The following is a 26,244-nucleotide window of genomic DNA, read 5'->3' as shown; positions in this document are numbered from 1 at the left end:
TGTGGATAATTTCAGAGTATCCATTAACTCCAAGTGAAGAACTCTGTTATACAAATTTCCTTTTCAAAACTAATTTTTCTATTTATCGTGTCCTGTATACCCTTTTACACCAATAACCATGCTTCTGAGACCATAATTCCTTAATGGCTGGTTAAGTCTGCTTTATGGAGTCCTATAATTTGTAATAAGTCATCAGGTGCAATGAATTACTGCTGCATTTCCTCCTGAAAGCATCTCACAGAGGTGTTCCCTTTGTACAGATAAAGCTCAGAGATGTTCTGTGACAACCAAGCTGCAGATCCAGGGTTAAAGCGTGATCCGCCCAACTCCACACCCTCCACTTTCAAGCCATATAGGTTTACTGGATCCTTTTCGTGGGAGGCCCCAAATTTGGCTGGGGCCACTGCTGGCCTTACCATGGACCAATCCCTTCTCAGGAGGCTTTTCTCTCAGCCTCTCCAAGGGAGGATCTGTGCTTTCTCTCCAGCAGCTGAGTAAGGATGGCGGGGGTGCTCAGCATGGGAGCAAAGCTTGGAGGAACAGACTGGTAGGGGTAGCGAAGCCAGAATTCAGCTCCAGCTGAATCTAGATTTGCTCTCTAATGCCTCCCTATCTTTGCTCTCCCCCAGCTCCTCTGCCCCAGCAAGGAGAGGGTGCTGGGCCCTCCCCACAAGTCTCCTGCTTCTCTGAAGAAGCCTCTCGAGGCCTGGCTGGTCGGGATTTCCCAACATCGTGTTTGGTAAGGAGGAGGGAGCCAACCGGAAAATGTGATTATTCCAGGGAATTGACTCTGTGACAGCAATGGTGCAGAGAGGCTGGGGGGCTGCGGCGAGGCAGAGGCGAGGAGGGCAAGACATGGGAGACAATAGCAGGGGCCTGAGGAGGGCTGTGGGCTGACCTGGACCCCAGGGAACAGCCCTGCTCCCTTGACCCCTCAAGGATTCCAGGGACTGGCCCTTGGGGACTCCAGAAGGTTGGGGACAGAGAGGAGAAGGGATGGAGAAGCAGGGTAAGGAGGAAAGAAATGGCTCAGAGATGCCCAGCCAGGGTTTACATGAACAAGGCTGTCATGGGGGCCACACATATACACACCCCACGCTGCTCTCTCCACCCTACGCCACCCCACACACTCAGGACAATCAGGCCAGAGCCCATGGAGCTGGGCAGACCCTCAAAACAGACTCCTGAATGGGGCTGGATGTACGATCTCCTGCTCTCTGCCCCCACAGGAGTCCTCTTCTGCTTGAATATGCCCACTCCCTCCCAGGCAACTCAGGCCATTGCTGAGCTACTCTGTCTTTAAGAAAATGTTTCCTTCTCTTAAACTGAAATCTACCTCCCTGGTTGCTTTTTTGTTTGTTGAACTCTTAGGAAAAATTAGTTCATTGATCCTGTACCACACAAAATTTATTCAAATTACCTTCATTTGAGTGGTAAGATCACAGCAAGAAAACAAGTTACCCTACCACAAACCTATTTACAAAATCCATCATAAAAGCTTTTTTTTTTTCCATTATATTACCTATTGTCTTTTTTAGACTAGCATACTACACAAAGCTACACCGATTAGTAGTTTGCCTACTCCCAAGTTTAGGAGAAATGCTTCCTTTTGACATTATCATGTACCCCATAGGAAAATAAATTCCCTTAACCTAACAATTGCCACCCAGCTCACTCACCCAACTCACTCACCCAAGGCATCTTCCTTCAAATCCCTCCTCTCATGTACACAAGATGTCATGCTAAAGCTTTAAATCCTGCAATTGTATTTACATATCTACACTTAAAAATGAACACAAGAGCCACTACCCCCACCACAACAAACACAAAATAACACTCTTAAAATACAAACCAGCTAGATAATATTCTGGTAGTGTTTACAAATTAATTGCTATTTTTGGACGAAAGTACTAGATACTAAAAATGAGTAGACTGTGTATCAACCTAAATAAAATGATCACTACCCACAACGTGTACATATAAACACACCCGACACTCTTTGTCAGCTCGTGTGCTCCTCTTTATACAGTTTACTTTCCAGGGTGTGTTTAGTTATAACCTGCCTATATTTATACCTACTACCTCTGGGGCTGCCTCTCAGTCCCACACTGAAGACATCTCTCCTCAGGGAATACTCAAATTCCACACACACCTTCGCACCTCTTAGACAATGAACAGCTCCAGACTCAGTACACTCAGAAATACTCTCACCAGCTTGAGCCACAGTGTGGCCATCACACCTCTCCTGAGAAGTACCTTTATACTTCTTATAATGCAACCTGAGAGTGTTTTAGGATTCTTTGTAGCCAAAATCCATATATTGGTAGGCAAGATAGGAACACAGTTCAGTGCAAGACTCTGGAGTCATCAGTTTGGGTTTCCATCCTAGCTCTGTCATTTCCTGGCTATATGGCCTCGGATAAATAGCTTAAGCCGTCTGGGCCTCTCTTCTGTAGCGGTGAAACCAGCATTTCCTGACTGGTATGAAATCTGAAATCCCTTTTGGAAGGGAGGCTGTGAAGGAGATGCAGTGGAATGAAGCCCTAGAGTGCCTCGCACGAGACAATCACCAGGTTGCTACGAGCCACTGCTACTGTTTCCATGCTACCTGGCTCCGAAGACTAGGCAAAGGCTCTGGAGTGATACAGGCCTGGGTTTAAATGTCTGACCCAGCACATGGCTGGTGGCCTGTGGGTGAGCCACTTTCCTCCAGTCCCAGATCACTCACCTAGAGATCAGGTCTAATAATACCTGCTTTGTGATATTGTTGAAGGGATCAGAGGTAGAGTGCAAAGCCCCTGGCACCTAGATACTTGATAACTTCTGTTATTAGCATTTGCTCAGGTTGAGTTTGTCAAAGTCAGGTCCACCTGCACCCAGGCAACTAACTGTTTGAACCTAGGACTTTGCATCAGTCATGATAAGCGCCCGGGACAGAATCGCTGAATGACCTCACTGACTAAAGACCAGGAAGGAGAAGCTTCAAGTGGAGATTAGAGACAAAAGAAGAGAAAGAAGGAGAAACAGTGGGAAAAGAAAGAGGAGAAGGGGCAAGAAAGTGACTCCTTTGACCTTGCTTGAAATATCACAGGAGTTGGGAGAGAAGGTACAAGAGGTGCTGGGAACCAGCTAAAAACAGAACCCCTGGGGCCACTGCCCAGCCCAAGTATGTCTCCTCTCCCATCCCCTCCACTCCTGGGGTCAGGAGCAGCTGCAAGCTGCCAGCAAGCTCCAAAATAACCATCCCATCAGCGTGCCTGTCTGCGCGAGGCCCTGAAATAGATGAAACCCGAGCTAGAGGAGCGGGTCAGCGCACCCTCTGCAGAGGGGCCAACAAAGGTCCTGGCGGAATGAGTCCACCCCAAGTCGGGGGTCAGGGAAGGGGCTAGCTCCCTAAGCCAGGGGAGAACACCATGGCCCCACCTCAGCCCAGGACTGCACCCTGGGGCACCGACGGCTGGCCTGCCCCCTCCATCAGTGGGATGACCCCATGTCTGAAGCAACAAGTTATTTAATCCGGGCCTGGGACATGCGGCTGCCTACTTGAGAGTTGTTTATGATGGGGGAGAGGTGGCACAGGGCCACAGCAGAAGCTGCGAAGCTGGCTCCCCTCTCGTGGCCCCTTTTTCAAGAAAGAACTTGTCCATCTTCAGCTCCTGCCTCATCTGGCACCTGGTGCTGGCTTGGCAGATCCCCCAGGCCAGGGCAGAAAGAGCCAGGCCCTGCAAAGGGCAAGGAGGCCTGGGCTTCCCCTCTTTGGAAAGGCACCCGGCATACCTACCCATTGAGCCCTGTGTGCCCAGCCCTGGACAGGGGTTAAGGAGAGACAGCCAGAACCCAGGCCCTGTGGAGCCAGGAGCCCTTGGGAGACTTGAAGCTTGGAGTCATGAAAATTCTCAGTATATCAGGTTAGACAAGACCTTAGAGGAGAATAAGGAAATCTGTTTATCTCTGCCAAGTTCTCACCTAGCCTTGGCTAGAATGCCCCTGGGGACAAGCAGCTCACCACTTCTCGAGGCCATCTATTCCCTATCTTTGGACACTTGTGACTGTTAGAAAAAAACTCCTGTCATAGGTGCAAGTGTCCCGTACCCACTCCCTGGGCCCCCTCTGAGCCTTCTCTTCTTTAGAATAAATCTTCCTGTTAGGATAATGCTGTCCAACTGAGGCTAAGGACTTCTGTTTCAGGGTGACTCAGAGATGGCATCTCAGAAGAAACAAGATTTGACCCAGGCCCTGAAGGACAAGAGCATTTGGACTGACAGAAGCAAGAGGCACTCGGGTGGGAAAACTGCATTAGCAAATGCCTAGGGAGAAAAGTCTGAGCGAAACCAGTGAGGAGAAAGGAAGGCAAAGGAGCGGGAAGTGCCAGGCGGAGGGCACTCGGGCAGCTCCTGCCCAGAGATCTACACACTGCCAGTCAGTGTGGGGTAACTGGGGCCTGGGTGCTGCAGCAGAGGCTCCTTTGAAGCAGGGCCAGCCATCAGTCCAAGTCTTGTTTGTTTAGATTCTCACATCCGCAGCACTGGATAATCTTTAACCACGGGTCAGCCTGCAGCCGCCCAGCCTGCTGGCGCACCTCTGCCGGCCCCTGTTTGGAAGGAGCACCAGCCCATTATCTGTGTCCATAAACATCCTCCTGCTGGTTCGCAGCTGGCATGGGGCAGGGGAAGGAGCCGGGAGGGTGGGTGAATGGCTGGGATGGGCAAAGGGTTCCTCCACCCTTCTGCGAAGTGCCCTGAGACCCACACCACCTCCACCCTCCCCATATAAACCCACACCACCTCCACCCTCTCCATATAAACCCAACCATGGGAAAGCTGGGAAAAACAAACACACTTCTGAGACTCATGGAGCAAAGGGCAGAATGTTCCAGAAGCCTTCAGAGTCATAGATTCTTCGATTTATAGAATCTTCAAGCCACGGGATCTTAGATGGACAGATCCCCAGAATCATCTGGTCTGGTGGGTCTCAAACTTTTATTTTCCCCCCAAGCAATAGAATCGTTCATCCAAAGGAACGGAAAACTGGCTGATGTCTAGGAGGTGACCATGGAGTCCGACCACTCAGCCACTGCAGAGATGCCTCTGTGGGACCCCAGTGCTCCAGGGAACCCAGCTGGAGAACCACAGGCCTTACCCCAAGAAATAACTTAGATCGCATGGTTTGACTTTTATCCAGACACAGGCACTTGCCCCCCTCTCAATGAGAGGACAGGTCGGGGATTGTCTACTCTGGTGGTGTTTTTAAATTAGATATTCCTTTTTAACCTAAAAACAACAGCCCTTCCCATTTGTATAAACACTGTTACATGTCCGGAAGCCTCACAGACTGTCTGTGAGGTAAATGGTGCATGTACAATTATGTCCAAATAACAGAAGAGGCAGGAGAGGCACAGAGATGCTGAGACACATGCCCGAAGCCAGTGAGCAGCCAAGTGGAGTCTTAATTCAGTCGGGTCTCCTGTTTCTCAAATCTTCATCCCCAGTTCGTCCCCAAGACCCCAGCTCCTCCCCTCCTGGGGCCACCAGGCCTCTCCAAGTTCCCCAGAACTGTATCTTGGGCCAAAGAGGCACTAGATGGGAACACACGAAACTGCCATTTCTGGACATTAGAAACAGCCTGCTATTGGCAATTATATATGCTTGCACTTTATGTAGGTTCATTCTGGTAGAAAACTAGAGCACGCTGTGAATGACGGGATCAAACCAGGCCTTCAAAAGACTTCAGGGAACTACAAGGCAGGCAGACCCACCCTCACCACTAAACAGGACGCTGGGTACCCACCCCCCTTCTTGGTCTCTGCCAGGGCCCTTGGTGGCCTATCTGTGTCCAACACACGTGGCTGATCCCTGATGCCTTGAGCTCTTGTAAGCTCTATTCTGGAAGACATAGGGGGCCCAAATCCCCACCCTCGGGGGGCATCTAGACATAACAGGGAGACCAGATAGACTCCTGTTTACAGAGCCTGGGGAGTATTGTAGCCCACACTTCTGAGCTCAAGTGCCAGCTCTACTGAGCGGTGTGGCCATGGACAAGTTGTCAGACCTGAGCCTCGGTTTCTTTACCTGCAAAATAGGCACAATAATAACTTTCTTTAAAATGTGATCAAAGAAGATCTCTACTGTATTCTTAAGTGAGTGAAGTCGCTCAGTCGTGTCTGACTCTTTGCGACCCCATGGACTGTAGCCTATCAGGCTCCTCTGTCCATGGGATTTTCCAGGCAAGAGTGCTGGAGTGGATTGCCATTTCCTTCTCCAACTATATTCTTAAAGAGCAGGACAAATACATGATACAGAACCCCTGTTATGGAGTAGACCTCCACTCGCTTCAGGAAGAGGAAGAGTCATGAAGAACAGAGTAGGTCAGGGGAGGCTTCCTAGTGGAGGGGAGGGTTTGGTACGGGGCCTTGATATAATTGGCAGAATTTGAGGTGAGTAAAAAAGAAGCACTGGAAGAGTCTGAAGCAGAAGGAACAGCAAGATTTTTTTTTTTTTTTAACTAAGAAGAAACAAAAACCATCAAAGGGAAAGACACCACGATCAGCATCCTCATCTCTTCATCCCGAGGGCTTGGCTTGGGCCCCTTAAGCTAATATTTGCCTTTCAGCCCCTGGCAGCCATAGCTGAAGGTAAATATTAGTTTAGCCTGGGAAGCGGAAGCCCCAGATGGCAGTGTGGTCCTCAACTGGCCTGGATGCCTCACGCTCTGTACCACAAGCTAGGCACAGCCAGGATAAGGACCCGACCCCTGGCCTTATCTATAGAGAGGTACAGGCCTCTCACTGCTGGGCAGCCAGGCTGGCCCACCACCCCAGAAACTGGCACAGCAGCAGCCTGGCCCCCAGAAAGTGACCCTGAGAGGTTCCAAACATCCTTCTCTTCAGTAGGCAGATGGGGTCTTTTTCCAAGACCTGAAATGACATCATGAGTCCTTGGGAGTCCCCCCATGCCCATGGCCTCTTAACAGCCTCCTGGGCTCAGCCACACACATCGTGAGTGGGCAGTAAGTCTTCTCACACTGACCTTGGGCCCAGATCAGCTGGAAAGTCTGAATTCTGGGCCCAGCCTGGCTTCTGCCTAGTCGGGACAATTGGGGTAGGCCGCTTCCCATCTCTGGGCCACATTTCCTCTTACTGAAAAACTTGACAGTAAGAACTGCTGGAAACTCAACTCTCTTGCTGAGTCTCCCCTGTGATACACACACATACCCACGCCTGTGCACACCCACTCTCCTCCATAAGCCATCCACAACCTCCCCACTTAACCCCCTTCCCTGAAGGATCTGCTTCCCAACTGACTGCCAGTTCCCTATCTCTGTGCCCATGCACACCACTCCTGTCTGGCCTACAATGTTCCTCCTCAACAGGTCCATTCTTCCCACCTCCTCTGGTTCCTGACTTAAAACTCACCTCCTACAGGAAGTCCTTCTGGATTGCTCCCCAGCTGCACCCCCATAGTTTTATTCTTCAGCCACACTTTTATGCAGTATGGGATTTAGGTCACTTCAGAGCAGTTGTATGGTATGTCCTCCATGTAAAAACTCTTTCAGGTGAGGGACTGGGTTTCCAGTTCTAGTGTCTCCTCTGATCACTGCAGAGCACCCAGGCTGCAGTGGGCACAGAGGGGTATGCAGGAGCACCCTATAAGTGGAATCCTGGCCCACCAGCTTTTGGCCAGGACCCACAGCTACTCTTCCTGAGTCAACATTTCTGAGAGGCGCAGGGAGACCTTGAAAACTGGGATAGGAACTTATCTCTCCAAGTATTAATCACCCCATAAAACTTGTGTTTATTTAGTTGCTGGCAGGTCCTTCTTCCAGGAGGTAGGAAGCTGTTATTCTTGGAGATACCAGCCAGGGCTTGGGCCAGGGAACCCGGAGGGAAGAGGGTGATCTGCTGTGAACTCTAGCATAACAGGGAGCCTAGAAGACCTGAAGCAGCCCTGCCGGGGCCATGGCCTGGGCAGCAGGGAGCCCCGGTGATGTTTAGGGCTGCAGGGGGCGGGGATGGGCCCCCACTTGGAGGTGTCAACCAGGGAAAGACACCAGCCCTTGCCACCACCCTTTTGGGGAAGACAGCCAATCTGCCCATGGCCTGACTTGCGGGCCTACTATGTGCCCCGGACCCTAGGATATCTCTAGTCTGAGGAGCAGACACTGGCCAGGCGGGGTTCAGAGGGCTTTGCCTAAGGTTCCAGACAGGTGAGGGCAGGGAGATAGGCCTGGCAGGTAATCTCTAAAGAAGAGACACTGATCTAAGGGACAAAGATGAGACACAGGAAAGAAAGGGCCGTCCTCAGAGCCACCAAGTCAGAGAGTGACTTCTTCAGAGGAGAAACTCAGGGTCAGGAGGGAGACAAGGGGAAGCAGAGGAGCCAGGGGGGTCTAGGTAGAGGGAGGAGGCCCAGAAAGACACGGGTGCAGTGACGTGGCAGAGAGGAGGGCAGGGGAGATGGGCAGATGGGAGCAGAGGGAAGAGGGGAGGGAGGGAAGTAACCCTGAGACCACGCGGGGCAGTGGGCATGTCCTGGGGGCAGGGGTGTGGGATGCAGGGACAGAGCAGCAGGCCCACCTCCAACGATAACCTGGATGGGCCTCTCTCTTTTTTTTTTTTAAACAAAAAAATCAATTTAGGAAGAACAAAATGAGGACATATTTTAATCTGCTAATTCATTTTAGGGGCCATAATCAGTGTTTAAAAATGCCCAGGGATTATGGTGATTTACAGCTGTGCCGGGAATCAGCTAGGGCTTTCGCCTTACAGGGTGTACAGAAAGGAGCCTGACTGGAAATTCAAATGCAACTGAAATTACTGTGTGAAAACCTATTTATAGTCAAAGAGGCCAGGTCAGTGCCTGGGCTCTGCCCTGGGTGCGGCCCTTCAAGATCACTCTTCAGGCCTCTCCCTCAGCCCTGCAGATTAGGAAGACTCATCTCACCTGGTGTGTCCGTTTTGTCCTCATCCTTGCAAAGTTGTAGGCCCAGCCTAATAGGCCTCCTCCACCAAGAAGCCCTCCTGGACTCCATCTGTCCTCACCAATTTCATCCTCCGTTGACTTCCTGCTTCTCAGTGGGTAATGTGAAATGTACCACTTTGGGCACCAGAATACCCAGTTCAAGTCTCCACTCTGCCACATCCCTACACAGGCAAGCCAGGCCTTCTATAGCCCTCAATTTTCTCCCTGCCAAATGGGGATAATAACCACTCCCTCCAGGGCCAGGGGCTGAAAGGGTGAATAAGATAACTGGAAGGAACTGTCTCAGCAGATGGACGAGATCCTGTGACCACAGCATCCAGCGATTTACCGTCCTCGCTTGGGCTCTGCCTGGATCGTGTCTGGAGTTGTGTTTGCTTTGTCTCCCAGTGAGCCTGGGGCTGTCTGTGAGCAGGGCTGGGTCTCCCTCAGCCACCCCTCAACCCTTTCCTTCATATCCTCAGCATGCTCCACACACCAGGCCCAAGATTCCACTCCAGAGAGGAACCCAGTGGGTAAGGCATGGATCCCTCCCTCTCACAGAAGGGTTTACGCATTTGTTTTTACTTTCATCATCTTTCCCGCCCCCCCAACTATCTTTTTTACTCAAATAAAACTGACTAGAAAAGAAAAGCTTCACAGTTTCTAGGCTCTGAAGTCAGAAAGGACAAAAAGAAAAACATTTTCCCACCACTTCCATGGCAGCTTTCTCTGCACGCAGAGAGACGGGGAAGGGAGGGGAGGTGACAAGAGCAAGTGTTGGCTGAGCATTGACTTGGTACCTAGGACTAGGCTAGACACATTACTCACAGCCTCTTTAATTGGGTTTCATCTTCCTACTGACCCATTGTACAGATGGGAAAGCTGAGGTTCATCCAGGCTCCTCCTGGAGACACAGCCAGTTTGCCAATGGGTTGGCCTGTTCCCAGTCTGTGCACACAGGCACACGCACACATGCTTGCCGGCACACACTCAAGTCCCATGGGAGTCCAATGACCTGGATTCTCAGTCCTCAGCCACCAACTTGCTGTGAGACTCAAGGAAGTCTAAGACTCGGAGGCCCCTTCCAGCCCTGGCATTTGGGGGTCTGCATGTGCCCTTGCCAGGAAGCCTGGTACCTTAGCAACCCCAGGATAGCTTCCAATGCTCCTCCTCCTGGACCACCCACAGGATGCCTGTCCTCTCACTGCCCTGAAGCCTTAGTCACACTGGGGGCCCGGAAGCAGCCAGAAGAGTCTTGGCCCCCCAAGTGCCTTCTGCTCTCCCCCACTACCTCTTCCACCCCCATCCATGCAAAAGGCACTAAGGTGGGGTTGGACCTCCTGGCAGGCTGCAGAGCTCGGGGCCCAGGGCTCACTCGGGACAGAGCGCGGTTTCTACAGCTCACCTGCAGCACTTCTAGGGATGAAGACAACCTCCCTGAGCTTGAGACTCACCTCCATGGGCCCAGCGATGGGGTCAGCCTCCCAGGGTTGTTACCAGAATGGCGCTAACAAAGTGCCTGGCACACAGTAAGTACTCCGTGAACTGTAGTAGTTATAATGATTAACATTAATTACTTCCTGGATTTGGGGGGGCAGGTCTTCAAGGCTGCCATATATGATTATGAAGCTCAAAGGCACAACCTGCGGGGCTACAGAGGGCAGAAACCTCACCAAGCTCCAGTGGCCACAGCTGCAGGCCAGAAGGTAGGGATGCTCTGCAGTTCACATCAAGGCTCCCGCTTGGCCCCAGGACTGCTCCCTGTGTGTGGGGCGGCCCCAAGCCTGACAGAACCAGTCAGACCACAGCCCCTGCAGGTGTGCCCTGCATCTGAGGGGCCGGACGGAGAGGGCACTCACCCAGCAGCTGGACGCCTCGAGTGAGGCCGTAGACGTCCACCAGGGCCCAGAGCGGGTCGGCCGTGCGGACCCCACTGAAGAAGAGCATGGCAGCCGAGTCGTTGATGCGGTAGAAGACACGGCCCTTCTTGTCCACCCAGAAGGCGATGATGTTCCCCTCATTGGCAAACTCCTCAGGCAGCGCCTTGGCCCAGAAGCCGCTCTGGGACACCAGGTCGGGGCAGGCGTACTTGGGCAGCGAGTCAGGGTGGATGCGGGACGGGTCCTTGCTCGTGAAGCCCAGCCGCAGTGCCCCACTCCAGCAGCACTGCTTCTTGGTGATCTGGGTGGCAGGAGCATGGCCTCAGACAGACCCCCAGCCCAGCCTCCCCTCCCCGGCCATCAGCGAGCCCAAGGGGAAGGGACTGTACCCTTCTCTGCAGACCACCCCCAGGCAGACTCCCATGGGACGTAACTCTGCCCAGCTCACCCACAACTGGGGTTCCTCTCCTTCCCCCAGGAGCCCTCACCTCCCCCCACCAACTACCCTCATCCTTCTCCCATCACCTCCCCATGGCCTCTCCCCTTTCTACTTCCTTCTTTGTCATGCAGGGAAGGTTGAGAAAAGAGTAAGGAGAGAGAGGAGGGATTAGGAAGAGCTGAAGTGGCAGCAGAGAGGAAAGAGAAGGGGCAAGGGGGGTGATGGCCATAAGCAGAAATGGGGAAGTCCAGAGGCCGCAGGCAATGCAGCCACAGGAGCAGGGAGAGAGGACCCACCTTCAGCCTGACTTGCTCATAGATGAGGACCGGGCGGTTACTGAAGGTGATGGCATTGCAGAAGCTGGCCTGCCTCTTGACGGCCTTGTGGCTGAGGTCCATGAGGATCTGGGAGCCCTTGGTGTGGGGGTGGAAGAGCAGTGGCGTGGCCGGGAGCCCCCCGCTGGGCAGCACCGGTGGGCAGTGCTTCTGCTTGTGGTGGCATCTGTGAGAGGTGACAGGGAAGGGGCCCCCAGTGGAGTCTGCAAAGGAACGAGCCATAGCGTTAGAGAATCTGACAATCCAAGAGCTGGACCAAGGTCCCCTAGGGAAGGGCAGAGGGCTGGGGGATAAGAGAAATCACCACTGCCCAGGACTTCCACCACCACTGCCCCTCACCACCACTGCCACCTCTTGCCACTATCCTTCTCCTGATACCACCCACTGCAATTCCCACTCCACCACCTACCACCATTTTTTACCCACCACCATCTATGCCCACCCTTCACCTGTCACCTCTCACCACCACCATCTACTCCAACCCTCCACCCACCTCCCACCATCATCTCCCACCATCATATGCTCCCACCCTTCACCTGTCACCTCTCACCACCACCATCTACCCCCACCTTCCACCCATCACCTCCCACCATTTACTCCCACCCTTCACCCATCACCTCCCACCATTTACTCCCACCCTTCACCCGTCACCTCCCACCACCACCAGCTACCTCCACCCTTCACCCATCATCTCCCACCACCATCATCTACCCTTATGTGTCACCCACAACCACAAGTTAACATCTGCTGCTCCTCATTAGTATTTACGACCATTTATTTTCCAACCTCCACCAGGTGGTAAGCAATCATTTGCAACCAACATCTACCACCATTCACTGTCATTCACTACCAATGCCATTTATTTTATTCAACAAATATTCATTTTGTATCTGCTGAATACCAAGCCCTATCCTAGGCACTGAAGATAAGGCATGAAACATAACATGGATTCTGTCTTCAAGATGCCAACAGTCCAAGGAGGGAGATAAGACATGGACAGAAATTGAAATATAAATGGCAGACAGTGAGAAGCACAAAAGGATGTACAGATAAGTCACTTCCTAGAAAGGCTTCTTGGAGGAGGGGAGAAGGAGCAGAAGGAGCTGGAGCTGAACCGACAAAGCTGGGCTGCAGTCAACACGTGACCGTGGGGCTGCCATTGGAAACCGTGGGTGGGTGGGGCAGCCTCTGCAGGACCATGCCCATCTCCTCCCTCCTTCAGGGCCACCTCCCCCGACGCAGGCAGTCTTCCTGCTTTACACTGCCCACGCCCACAACACTGTGGACACAGGCAGGCCTCTTCACCCAGGCTTCCAAGGAACTTGGAGCCGCCTCAAGCACCCCTGGCCTGTGCTTCCTTCCATTAACAGAGCTGGGTTTGGAAGGTACCATACAAACATGTGAGGTTGGCACCCAGGAGGCAGGGCAAAGAGAGGAAAGGACACGGGATGTGGTGCCAGGTAGCTTGTGTCCATCACTAACTGGCCTATCACCAATGTGACCCTGGGGAAGTCACTTTTCCTCTCTGGCACAATGCCATGTGTTAGGTCGTGTCTGGCTCTGTGTGACCCCACGGACTGCAGCCCTCCAGGTTCCTCTGTTCATGGGATTCTCCAGGCAAGAATACTGGAATGGGTTGCCATTTCCTCCTCCAGGGGATCCTCCTGGTCCAGGGACTGAACCCATGTCTCCCGCGTCTCCTGCATCACAGGTGGATCCTTTACCTGCTGAGCCACTGGGGAAGCTCCTCTGCCACAGTAAGTGGCCTCCACTCTGTGGCTCTCTGAAGCATGTGTCAGCAGCCCTGGCAGCACTGATGCGCAAGTCCTGGCACCTGGGGGCTCAGGCAGGAGAGTCATTTCTTCCCCAAATCTACGTCTCATCCATCAGGAAGGACAGCTCCTGCCCATCCGCTCATCTTGAGAAGAGGCACAGGGGATGTGGAAGATGGGGGTGACATAATGTGACCAAGGCCTTCTGGGATGTTTCAACAGCGGTCCCTCGAAGGCAGGAATAATACAGAAAGTTTGGTTATCCGAGAGGCCTTGCCCTCCCTAAAGGGAAAGGAGGGGTTTCCAGGAAGGGGATGGAATGAGGGAGGAGAAAAGGAGGGAAGGAGTCCCAGGAGGCGGAAAGGCCCAGACTTGGCTCCAGTGTTTGCACTGGTTTGCATCACTTTGCATCTTCGCTTCCTCCTTCCCAGAGGGCCCCAAACACCAGGATCCACTGTCCAAAGCCAGCCAGATACCCTGAGCATCAATGTCCTGGCTCCTATGGTGTAGCTTCCTGCATGCCAGGCCCACGAGGTGGGCACCTTACAAGGCGGGGCTCACCTTGCTGTAAGGAATCCAGAATGGTGCTCAAGGGCTTAGAGAGCCACCAAGTGGTGAAAGCTGGAATTGCTCAGAGGAGACCCTGCCGGTCTGAGAGGGCCCCCAGAAAAGCTGAGTGACCTTTGAAGAGTGTAGAGCAGGGTAGGTCATTCCACCGAAAGGGACAGTTGAGGTGAGAGCAAAGGGTGGCACTGGATATAGTTGCCCCATCTAGAAGAGGTACCCCCTGGGCTCAGTCCAGCCTCAGACACAGCTTGACTCTTGCTTTCAAAAAAAACTGCTGGTGAAAAGTAACATCGCACACGGTTCAGGGCTGTATACATAGGCAGAAATGAAAACATAAAAAAAGAAGTACCCGCTGGGTGAATGGTAACAAATGTAGTACATCTATAAACAGAATACTACTCAGCAGTGAAAAAAGAATGGACTACTGATAGGAGCCTCAACATAGATGAATTACAAAATCATCACACTGGGTGAAGCCAGTTTTTTTTTCAAATTTGGATATACTCCATGGAGCAATGGCAGGGCCTCCACTCCTTTCAAGGCCCTTCCTCCACTCCTCCCACCCTCCCCCACTGGGTAGTAAGTCTTCGAAACACAAACTAAGCTAGAGTGATAACAAGCAGATTGGTGGGTGCATGCGGATGGGGGGAGGAGGGGGAAACACCAACGGATGCTGGGGAATACTTGGGGTGACAGGGACAGGTGTGTTCACCCTCTTGTGGTCATGGTTCCAGGGGTGTGTGCATGTGTCAAAACCTACCTAGTCATATACTTTAATCCCCTGTGGTCTAGTGTGTATCAACTAAGTTTCAACAGAGCAGTTTTTAAAGATGCTGAGCCCAGCAGCTGCTGAGAATCTCTTTTATGAAGTCCCCGCTACAGCCTCCACTCAGAATCCATGGACGAACGGCAGGGCCTCAGCTTCCTTCAAGACACTCACCACGTATCCTAGTTGGGGTCCTGGGGCCCTGGGTAAAGATCTAGGAAACACTGGTTCAGAGAAAAGACAATGAGGACACCCAGGGACTGGACACCCAGGCCCTTGAAAGGGCCATTCCCAGGGCCTCCCATCCACAGGGAGGGCAGTGGGTGGGCGAGGGCAGCTCAGGGCCAGCCTCCCTGGCTGACAGCTGAGCAGATGGAAAACGGGGAGACCCTGGTCCCTGGGGGCACAGTGTGCATCCAGACGTGTGACCTCAAAAAAGCACACACACATCTGTGAGCACATGAGGGCAACCCAGACCCTAGGAGACATAGGAAGGAGAGAGACTTTTCTCTGTCCTTACACACACATTTACAAATGTAGTGTGAGCATAGACATACTCGTGTACACATGGATGTGCGAGACAGTACACACGTCTACTGCACACGGGCCATCCGTCTAATAATAACAGCAGTCATTCATCAAGTGCTAACTCGTGCTAGGCTCTGAACTGTGAGTTTCACACATACTTAACTGGTTTCACCCTCACAGCAAACTGATGAGGTAGGAGGGACAGTACAAGCCCATTTTCCTGATGAGGAATCAGCCTCTGAGGGGTTGAGCAGTTTGCTCAAGGTCATACAGCCAGCAGGATGGGGCTCTTGGAGCCAAACTCAGGCAATCTGACTGCAGGGCCCAGGTCTTACTACTCGAAATTTACAGCCAAGAAAGCAAGGGTTTGAATACATTTTTTTCTAAATGCACTTTAAAATATGGTCACAACTGATGAAACCTGAAAAAATATTCACCTGGGTCAAACCGAAAATAATCTCATGTGGCACACAGGGGGATACCTGGCCTTCTATTATCTGGCCTCTTCCACAGTACATGTGTGTGTGCCGCCAGAACACAGAGATACAAACCGTTTCCATACATGGCCCTCATCCGTCACTGCTAGGATGCAAAATGAATCAGCCAGTGTGGAAGATGGCTTGGCAGTTATAAATTAAACGCCAATCATATAACCGAGCAACCACACTCACAGGCACTTACCCAAGAGAAATGAAACATCTGCACAATGACCTGTACACAAATGTACCACAGCTTTATTCATAATAACCCCATGCTGGTAATAGCTTAAATGCCCTCCAACCAGTGAATGGATAAATCAAACATGGTACGCCCACACAATCAATACAACTCTGCCATAAAAAGGAACAGCACTATGATACAACAAGCAGGAACAAAGGGATCCCCTAGAGAAGGAAATGGCAACCCACTCCAGTATTCTTGCCTGGAGGATTCCATGGATAGAGGAGCCTGGCGGGCTACAGTCCAAGGGGTCCCAAAGAGTCAGACGCGGCTGAGCAACCCACACTTTCACTTTCTCAGCTTTGACGCCAAGGGCCAGAGGGGCAGCTGAGGGCAGGGCTTCTCCCCAGTGCATTTGGACATATAGTATGACGCCTTAAAACCCCCATTCCATGGATGAGCTGCCAATCAGACTGGTTAATCAACTTGCTTGAGGTCACACAGCAATAAAGTGGCAGAGCTGGGACTTGAACCCCGATCTCCCAATGTCATGTCTGGGGTCCTTTACCCTACTCAGTGGTTGACAATAGAGATCATTTTCCCCGTGAGCTCAAGATGGCAGGCATAGTGGTGAAAGGCTGTGTGGAGGAAGTGTTGGTCAGGTCCAGTCAGGGGAGCAGCCACAGCAAAAGGTGTGAAGATGCCAGGAGGCCTATGAGCTGCACAACTGCTCCCCAGTGACCAGTGGTCCTGGGTGGAGCCCCAGTCTCGCCATCTGCTCCCAGGCAGGCTCCCCTTCAGGACAGGTTTACAAGCTTCCAGGGAGTCACAGTGGGAGTACCCCCTCAGGCGAAGCTGGTGCTGACACAATGGAAACTCTCCCCGCTCCAGCCCAGCCCATTCCTCCTGGGCATTTATGAGCTGCCAGAAACAAGCCCGGCCAGCCCTCTGGGTGACCCTCGGCCAGCTCCAGACCACATTTCTGCCTCTTGGTGGAGTTCAAGGCGGGGATGCCCAGACCCAGTGTAGCTTCTGGAGTGACCTCCCCACTGCCCCCGCCCATACCCTGCCCCAGGACCATCCTGGCAGAGCCCTGGGTACCTAGGCTGCACTGAGCTGGGCTGCCAAGGAGAAATCGGGAGGAGATATTGAATGCCTGCTCAATACTTACGACAGTAAGCAACCTCTGTGTGGCTTAATGGGCAGTGTCTTCATGACACTCCCAATGACACACGTCCTCAGAAGTGAAGCTATTCACCAAGGTCACCCAGCCGGAGTGAAGAGCCCAAATCCGAACCCAGGCCTGCTGCCTCCAAGCCCAACTCTGAGACCTTATTTTTCTCATCTGTAAAGTGGTGACCACAGCAGACCTCCATGGCATTCTTACAAGAATTAAAGAGATGCTCTATTTACCAGCACTCCCACTCCAGGGCATATATCCAGAGCAAACCGTAATTCGAAAAGATACATGTACCCCAATGCTCATTACAGCACTTTTTACAATATCCAAGACATGGACATAACCTAAATGTCCACAGATGACTGGATAAAGACGTGGCACATATACACAATGGAATATTACTCAGCCATAAAAAAGAAGGAAATAACATCATCTGCAGCAACATGGACGGACCTAGAGATTATCACACTAAGTGAGGTAGGTCAGACAGAAACACGCAAATGACATGCGGTATCACTTACATGTGGAGTCCAATTTTTAAAATTATACAAATGAACTTACCCAAAAATTAGTCTGCAAAAAATTCATTACCAAAAAAAAAAGAATTTACAAAACACAAACAGATTCACAGACTTAGAAAATGTACTTAAGGTTTCCAGGGTAGAAGGATGGGGAGAAGGGATGTTAGGGAGTTTGGGATAGAGAAGCACACACTGCTACTTTTAAAATGGATAAATATGCTCAATGTTACATGGCAGCCTGAATGGGAGGGGAGTTTGGAGGAGAATGGATACATGTATATGTATGCCTGAGTTCCTCTGCTGTGCACTTGAAACTATCACAGCATTCTAAATCAACTATACTGCAATATAATTTTTTTAATTAAAAAACAAAACCCAGTAAGTAGTTGCTATAATAGTAATTCTATTATTATTGATAATAGTTGTAAATAAAAGTGTGAAAGTGAAAAATGTTAGTCGTTCAGTTGTGTCCGACTCTTTGCAACCCCATGGACTGTAGCCCACCAGGCTCCTCTGTCCATGGAATTCTCCAGGCAAGAATACTGGAGTAGACTGCTGTGCCCTCCTCCAGGGGATCTGCCCAACTCAGAGATTAAACCTGGGTCTCCTTGCATTGCAGTCAGATTCGTTAGGGTTTGAGCCACCAGGGAAGCTCACAGTTGTAGATAACTATATTATTGTTCCAATTAACATCAGTCTGTGCTCGCCTACACCTCTGGTCAAGCTACTTCCCCTGCCCTGCATATCTTCTCTCCCTGCCGCACCCACGCCTCTCCAAATCCCACCCATCTTTCGAGGCCCAGGTGGATCCTACTATTTTCAAGATGGCCTCATTCTGAACCTGTGGACCTGAATACCAGCGCTGGCATGATCGTTTACATCGCTAAGGAAGGAGGCTTGTCTCACTTTCTGGACGGTATGGAATAGGGCAAAGAGCAGGAACCCCGGAAGCAGGAGGTCCTGGCTTCAACCCTGACCAAGCCACAGATTTGCTGTGTGACTTTGGGCAAGTTGCTTCATCCCTATGGACCTTAATTTCTTTCTCTGTAAAACAGAGTCATCATAGCTGCCCTGCCTACCTCTCCAGGCCATTGTAAGAACCCAGTGAGTTCATGGATGTAAAAGAAAATTTCAAACTTTAACACCTGATCCCAACCTAAGGTCTTATTGTTTCTTATAAAAGCAACAACCACCACCATAGGAAATGATCAGTTCACTTCAGACCAGTTGGAGGCCAGACACTTGTTTTCATTTACCCTAAACACCGTAAACCCGGATTGCAGAGTGGTCCTGACTTGGGCTAGTTTACACACAGTCACCGAACAGGGATTCCTCTTGCGGGGGAGACTCAGAGGATGCCAGAGAGCAGGTGGGGAGGGGCTTCAAGTAAGAGAGATGATTATAAAACTGGCCAGGTGTGAACCTCTCTGGGTTCCCTCCAGGGGCCCACCTCCCTCACCTGCTTCTAGCCTCGAGGCCTGGCCCAAGCCTATTTCTCTTCTGGAAACCATCCCTTCCTCCTTCCCACCTATAAACCTGCATTTCTCTCACTCATCCTTCAGACCTTGATTTGAAAGCTCACCTTCTCCCGGAAGTCTCTCTCATTCCCAAACCAGGTCCAGGGGTCGCATATGTCCCTAACAGACTTTCCGTCACCCAAGCAGCCTTTGTCAAATCTGGATCCTCCACAGAATTCAGCCCAAATGCCCTGAGGCGCCCACTGTAGGCAATGCATTGACTGGTCTTCTCACACCCAGGATGGTTCTGGACTTGTGAGAAAGAGCCACTCAGACCATTTTTTGTGTTCTCCAGCTCTCTGGCTAGGAAAGGCTACCGGATTATTTATGTGTCTCCCTGATGGACCGTGAGCCTCCTGAGGGCAGAGACCATTGTCTTCTTTTTTACTGCCGCTTCCCCAGCCCCTAGCTCAGCACACAAAGCAGGCACTCAGTAAAAGCACTGAATGAGCTGCCCCTATTCCCTTCTTCAGTCCACTGAAAACTTGGGAGTGACCGAGCAGCGTCCACTTGATGCCTCGCTCCTTCCGGTGCCCAGTGGATAAATCAGAGAAAGTGGGGACCAGAGGCACAGCTTCCTTCATTGCCCAGAACCAGAATCCCTCACTCCATGCCTGACTACAGTCCTGGCTGCTCCAGAACCTTCCAGCACTCCCCATTTGCCTACAGGAAGGAGGAGAAAAATTGCAAGGGTTGTTTTTTTTTCTTCTGTGTCAGGAACTGACACCAGATGCCTTTCCTGTACAGCCTCATCTCACTCTGCCAAGGCCTGACAGTTAGGGATCTGTGGGAAGCAGCCCTGAAGATGTCCCCAGTGACCCCCACCTCCACCTCCTGGCAGTCCCTTTGTAATTCTGTAACCCTTCGTAATCCTCTCCTCTAGGGTGCGGAGTGGACCTAGCAACTAGCTTCTAACAAATTGAATACAGCTAAAGTGATGGGATGGGACTCCCAAGGCTGGGTTGTAAAAAGCCCTTAGCCTCCATCTTTTTTCCTTGCCTCTCAGGTTGCTCCCTCTGGGAAAAGTAGCCTCAGTGTAAGGTGGCCCTGTGAACATACCCACATGGGAGGGACTGGAGACCACCAATCACCAAGTAAGCTTAGATGGGGCTCCCCCTCAAGCCTTCAGATGAGCCTGCAGCCCCAGCCAGCAACTTGACTGTAACTTCAATAAGGACGTTAAACTGGAGGCCTTAGCTACAGTGTCAAGATTTCTGACCCACAGAAAATGTGAGATAATTAAATGTGTATTTGCTGTTTTACTGGTGAAGGAAATGGCAATCCACTTCAATATTCTTGCCTGGCGAATCCCATGGACAGAGGAGTCTTGTGGGCTACAGTCTGTGGGGTCACAAAGAGCTGGACATGACTGAGTGACTGAGCAGGCACAATGCTGTTTTAAGCCAGTAACTTTCAGAGTAATTTTTATGCATCAATACAGATCACTTAGTTCCACGGTACAGATGAGGAGACAGAGACTCTGAGAGGCAGTAATTTGCCCAGGGTCACACAGTTAGTAAGCAGCAAAGCTGGGCTCTGACTTGCAGACCTGTCTGGCTGTGCAGTCATCCTCACTGGGCTGCAGCTAGCCAGCCAGCATGCTCGGTCCACTCTGCCTAGTGTGAACCCTCCACTCCACCCTGGTCAGTTTCTCCATGATCTCTGCAGCCCCCATGCACACCCTTTGTTGTGTAGGGTTAGGGAACATGTTAGCACCTGATCATCTGACCCGAACCCCACATTCTTCCTTCTTCCTCATTGGCCAAGCATCTGTGGGGTTCCAGACACTGGGCTGGGTGAAGAGAACAGAGCTTGGCCATGGGCAGAGCAGGTCCTGCTGCTCCCTGGAAGACCAAATGGATCCAGTGACCAGGTGGGCAAAAAAGAGTGGCAGGGAGTGGGCGTGGGCAGAATGGGCACCCTCACAACCAAGTTAATCTCCACACAGAGCCTCCTGCTCTCATTCACTCCATGGCATCCCAGTTCCTGACGTTTCCAGCAGCCAGGTGTGCGTGCAGATGTGTCTCCCAGCACTGCAGGGAGGGAACCAGCCCTCCCCGCCCTCCTCACCCCAACATTCCAGAAGGGGATTCCAGATGATAACCTTTCTGCGCCCCTGTCTTCACAGTTCAGTTCAGTCACTCAGTCATGTCCAACTTTTTGTGACCCCACGAATCGCAGCACGCCAGGCCTCCCTGTCCATCACCAGCCCCCGGAGTTCACTCAGACTCACATCCATTGAGTCAGTGATGCCATCCAGCCATCTCATCCTCTGTCGTCCCCTTCTCCTCCTGCCCCTAATCCCTCCCAGCACAGTACCCCCACAAGATGCCCCAAGCCAGGCGGGAGAGAATGGGGGGGTGCATGGCTTAGTCCACGTGCTACACAGACCATCACCCCCAGCTGTCCTCTGTATGCACATGTGTGCATACACACACAGCAGGTGTGTGCCTAACAGGGACAGAGCATCCAGGTAATATACACTGTGCCAGGGGCCTGCCAAGGCTGGAGGAGGTAGAGTTGCAGTCTTGCTCCTTACAGGCAGCCAGGGTGTATGGTGTGTGTGTACGCTTTTGAGTGCACACAGGCCTGGAGGAGCCTCTATGGAGACCCTCAAATGCACGTACACTGTGCTGGCTGTGTGCCAGGTGGGCTGCCCTTTATGCCTGCTAGCTCTCTTACTCTTTCCACAACCCTTCCAGGTAACCCTTACCACCCCCAGCCACTGAGACTCAGACAAATAAAGGCACTGACCCAGAGTCACTCACACAGCCAGTAAGAGCAGAACAAGATTCAAACTCTCACCAGGAACACCCATCTCACTCCCTCTCCAGCCCTGCCTGGCCTGTCACCCAGCTCAGGGCTCGCGTCTTCCCTCCTATCTGCTCCCCTAGACCATCTGCTCCACCTATGTTGATGTGGTCCAGCGGCCAGGGCCCGAACCCCACATTCTTCCTTCTTCCTCATTGGCCAAGCATCTGTGGGGTTCCAGACACTGGGCTGGGTGAAGAGAACAGACAGGGATCAGCCTAATTCCTCACACCCACAGGCATAAGTGGGGTGAGTGTGTGTCACCTGTGTTCACAGACACACCTGCCAGGCTCTGGGGGCTCACCTTGGCCTAAAAGCCTCCAGAGCTGCTGCCGAGAGACAGGCGGCTCTTTCCATGCTAATCCCAGATCACCACAGTCCCTGTGATGGCCTCTCCCCTGCTGCTGGAGTGAGAATTAAGGAACCGTGGAGGGGAAGCAGGGAGTTAGCCGCGCAAGGGACAAGGTCTGGATTTCCTCTGAGCCGCCAGCTCCGTGACCTCAGCCAGCCATTCCCCTTTCTGAGCCACAGCATCCCCTTCTGTAAAGGAACAGCGGGATGGCTCTCTCAGGCCCCTGCACCCTAGCATCTGGAGTCTGCTGGTCCAGAGACCAACCTGAGGGTGACCTGTGTGTCTGGGTGCATATGTGTGTGTCTTTCGCACATCAGCCCCTCAGCAACCGGTCCATCCTTTGCCCTGGGTCATAGGGGGCTGGGGACCACAGAAGAAAGTGAAGGGGGCAGGAAGGAAGAGGAGGGGAGGGTGGGAAGAAAAGGGATGGGGGGCCGCTGTGCTCTCCCCACCCCCATCCTGCCCTCAAGACAGGGAGCAGCTCTGGAAATCTGCCTCATGAAAGAGATCAAGCGTGTAACTGCCGAAACCATTTTCCAAATGAGAATTAATCTCTCCCAAGGGTCCCCTGCCAGGCTGATCCCAGAGGAGCCCGACTCCTCACCACCAGCCCGATCACACAGACACACACAACTTGTGCAGAAACACTGACCTCTACCAAATAACAGACTGTCACAAATGTGGCTGCTCACACATGGAAACCCAGACACAAAATGTTCGGCCTCTTAAATACGACACGGATAGGTACACTTTATCCAGGTACACACATACAGAGGTCTAAAACTCAGATACAATCAGCAGATACCAGAAACACAACCACCAGGACACGTCCACAAGCATACCACTAGAAAAACCCACACACAACCCTTCACCTCGCACTGTAACCCAGCAACCCAGAGTCTTCAGCCCCAACCAAACCAACCCCCAGGCACCCAATCAGGAACGAAGGACCTCTGTGCTCCAGAGTCAGGTTGCAGGGCTGACAGCACCCCTAGGAAGGAGCAAGCCCCTGGCATCTCCCATGTCCCCCAACTCACCTCCCAAAAGAGGGTGAAACCAGAGCCACCCGGGCAGCCAAGGTGCAGGCGTGGGGACCCGGAGGTGCAGACACTCATGCAGGATCCTGGCTAAAGGGCTCTGTGGGCACAGGCAAGCAGTCGCTCTCCACGCCCCCAACTCCCCCCACCTATTCGTGTTGATGGCAGGCTGAGGGCGGAGCTGGGGTCCGCTTACGGGGGCCCAGGCTGAGGCGAGCAGTCCAGGTGAGCGGCTGGTGGACAAGGCCCTCATCCAATGGTCCAACTCATGGAGTCTCAGCGCACCCCCGCCAAGCTATCCTCCTGTTCCCCGCGAGAGAGGGAGGAATAGGACACACCCCTCAGAACGCCTCTCCAGGCCCTTATTCACACTGTCTCCTGCGTGAGGAGGCTACTATCATCAGCCCCACTGACAGATGAGAAGACCAAGGCTCGAGGGGACACTTGCCCTTGCTGCCACCCGTGTCTGTCTCCTCCAGAGCAGGAGTTCTTGATGGCCATAAGCCATCTCGGGTACTCCTGGGGTCCCGCTCCTCTCTGAACCCCGGGCTCCCAGGCAGCTGAAGATAGCATGCTGTGTCCTGAGCCTGTTCTGAGGGCCTCTTCATCCTTCCCAGGCCACAGGCCTGCCCAAGTCTGACTCCAGTGGAAAATGCCAGTCGGCTCCAGACCCTATGCCAACAGGCCCCGCTGGGGCCAACAAGCCCAAGAGGAGCCCCCGCCCCACAGACGGGCAGGGCCAGGCCCAGGTCAGGCCAGTCCAAGTCTCAGGCCAAGGCCCAGGCCACTGGCACTGCCTCTGGCCGGCTCCGGATTATGTGTCTTCCAGGGCCTTCCATCTGTCACTTAGCCCTCTGGGCCCAGGACAAAATTCATTTCCTTTTAAGAGAGCCAATGATTTGCTTTTCCCATGTTTCCTTCCCTGCCTTTTTCTTTTTTTAATTAGAAATTACTCTGTCAAAGTCCAGGGCCCGGAAAGGGGAAGTCACCTGGTCACCAGTCCTGGCCACGGCTTCCCACTTGCTCCTGCCACCACCCTCCTTCCTTCCCAGGCGTTTCCCGGTTCCTCAGTGCCCACTGAACCCAGCAGATGGAAGCGGCCCCACCTCCTAACGCCCTGCCCAAGGAGGGTGGAGGCACGTAGCGGGGAGTAGCAGGGACTCCCCAAGGTCAGCCCATGCTGTTCTGGCACCAGCCAGTTTGTACAGGAACCCCAACTCCTGGGGCCCAGCGATGACAAAACAAGTCCCTGGGAAGGCTTCCCCTTCTGGGTCTGGTGCCACATCGGCCATGTTCCTCCCAAGACCACAGCCCTGGAGCCAAGCAGACGAGGAGAGAGGAGTAGGGGCAGGCAGCAGCCACCCAGCGGTCCTCTCTCCCACCCCTTCACCTGCCAGCCTCCTGGTCTGCCTGAGGTCTAGGTGAGCACGGATGTGAACCCCAGGAATCAGAAGTTCATTGACCTCCCCGGCAGAGCACATGCTTCCAGAACTGAGATCAGGCAATGTGGGGGTGTCACTTGCACATCGCTGTGTGCTTAGGCACAAGTCAGCACAGGTACACATGCACAGACACCTCCAATGGGCACAGACATGCACACACGCATGTACCCACACATCTCTCCATAGCTCTATCATGGAGCACAGCACTGACCTCCATGGCCCATATCCCAGGACCCACAAACGGATCCCCCCAGCTGTCTAACTGAGGGTTGCCTCGGTTCTAGGAGAGGGACCTATGGAGCCCGGACCTCATATCCCACTTGGCGCTGATCAGCACCCTGGGGAGGTAAGAGGATGAGGAGACTGTGGGGAGACTCAGCTGCCTGACGGACTGCCGGGGAAAGACCCCCTCTTCCTGCTTTGCCCAACCTCCTGTTTCCATCCCCTCTGCCCCCGTCCCACTCAAAGGCACCCCCTTCCAAGGTCCCAGAGCCTCCCCAAGAGGCAGGGGGGATGGCCATGCCCTCAGCCCCAGTGCCTCTTGGTCCCAGCCTCCCTAAGCAGTCCCCAGGCTGGAGATGGACAGACCCTCAGGTGTCAGCCAGGGCCTTACCGTGGAGGGTGCTCCGGGTGATCTGTCCCCCCATCGCGGGCAGCAGGGAACACGGCCACCTCCGTTTGGCCGGCTGGCCTCCTCACCGAGCCGCCCTGCCGGCCAGCTCCCCTCCCCCTGCCCCCCCTCCTCCTCCTCCGTGGCCAGCGGCAGCCGGCATGGCAGGGCCGAGCCCCCCCCCCCGCGCCCCCCCCCCCCCCCCACACACGGCGCACTGCCCGCAAGACGGGCCACACACGCACGCACGCCCCTCTGGCCCCGCTCAGAGCCGCCTCCCAGCTCCCACCCACTCCCGGAGCCTCCCCCACCTCCCCGCGCTGGTACAGGCGATGGGATCTGTCATGTTTATTTACATAAGGAGGAGGAGACTAGAGGCTTCCTGAAATAGCCGAGCTCCAGAAAGCGCTGGAGATGCCCCAGCCAGAGCGCATACACACACACAGACACACATACACGCACTCATGTATGCACGCACACATGCACATTCCCCATCACGGACACACACACACACAACCTCACCATTCACCTAGGCTACAGACATTCACACGTGTTATGCACCTACTACATGCAGATGCTGGGAAAACAACAGGATACTGTGGTGAGCAAGACAGACCTGGTCTCTGTCCTCAAGGGGCTTACAATCTCACTCATGCAGCTTAATAACAAAAAGCTGACATCCTCCTAGCTTATTCCAAGTGCTCCATGCATATTAACCCCTTTGGTCTTCACAGGCTGAATGATAAGGTCAGCACATTGTTATTATCAATAGGTACCATCATTATTGCTATCTGAGAAATGAGATGAGAGAACTGAGTCACAAAGAGGCTACCTACCCAGGAGGTGACAGGGCTGGGAGGCAAACCCAGG

General features: G+C 52.9%; 1 protein-coding gene across 2 annotated transcripts in view; it reads right to left on the bottom strand.

The window, feature by feature from the left end:
• NEURL1 (neuralized E3 ubiquitin protein ligase 1) overlaps nucleotides 1-25,469 on the bottom strand; it is a 32,645-nt gene extending 7,176 nt beyond the window's left edge. The window contains exons 1-3 of one of the 2 annotated variants that reach the window (XM_040254328.1): nucleotides 25,378-25,469; nucleotides 11,573-11,814; nucleotides 10,817-11,138 (exon numbers count right to left, since the gene is read on the bottom strand). In XM_040254328.1, the coding sequence (XP_040110262.1) occupies nucleotides 10,817-11,138; nucleotides 11,573-11,814; nucleotides 25,378-25,411 (598 nt within the window). In that variant the 5' untranslated portion in view covers nucleotides 25,412-25,469. The other variant, XM_040254327.1, reaches the window with a different exon arrangement.
• Nucleotides 25,470-26,244: the final 775 nt, after the last annotated feature.

This window comes from Oryx dammah, unplaced genomic scaffold (genome assembly GCF_014754425.2).
Source record: "Oryx dammah isolate SB20612 unplaced genomic scaffold, SCBI_Odam_1.1 HiC_scaffold_14, whole genome shotgun sequence".
Taxonomy (NCBI): domain Eukaryota; kingdom Metazoa; phylum Chordata; class Mammalia; order Artiodactyla; family Bovidae; genus Oryx; species Oryx dammah.
Note: the sequence above shows the minus strand (reverse complement) of the source record. Positions and strands in the feature narration are given on the sequence as shown.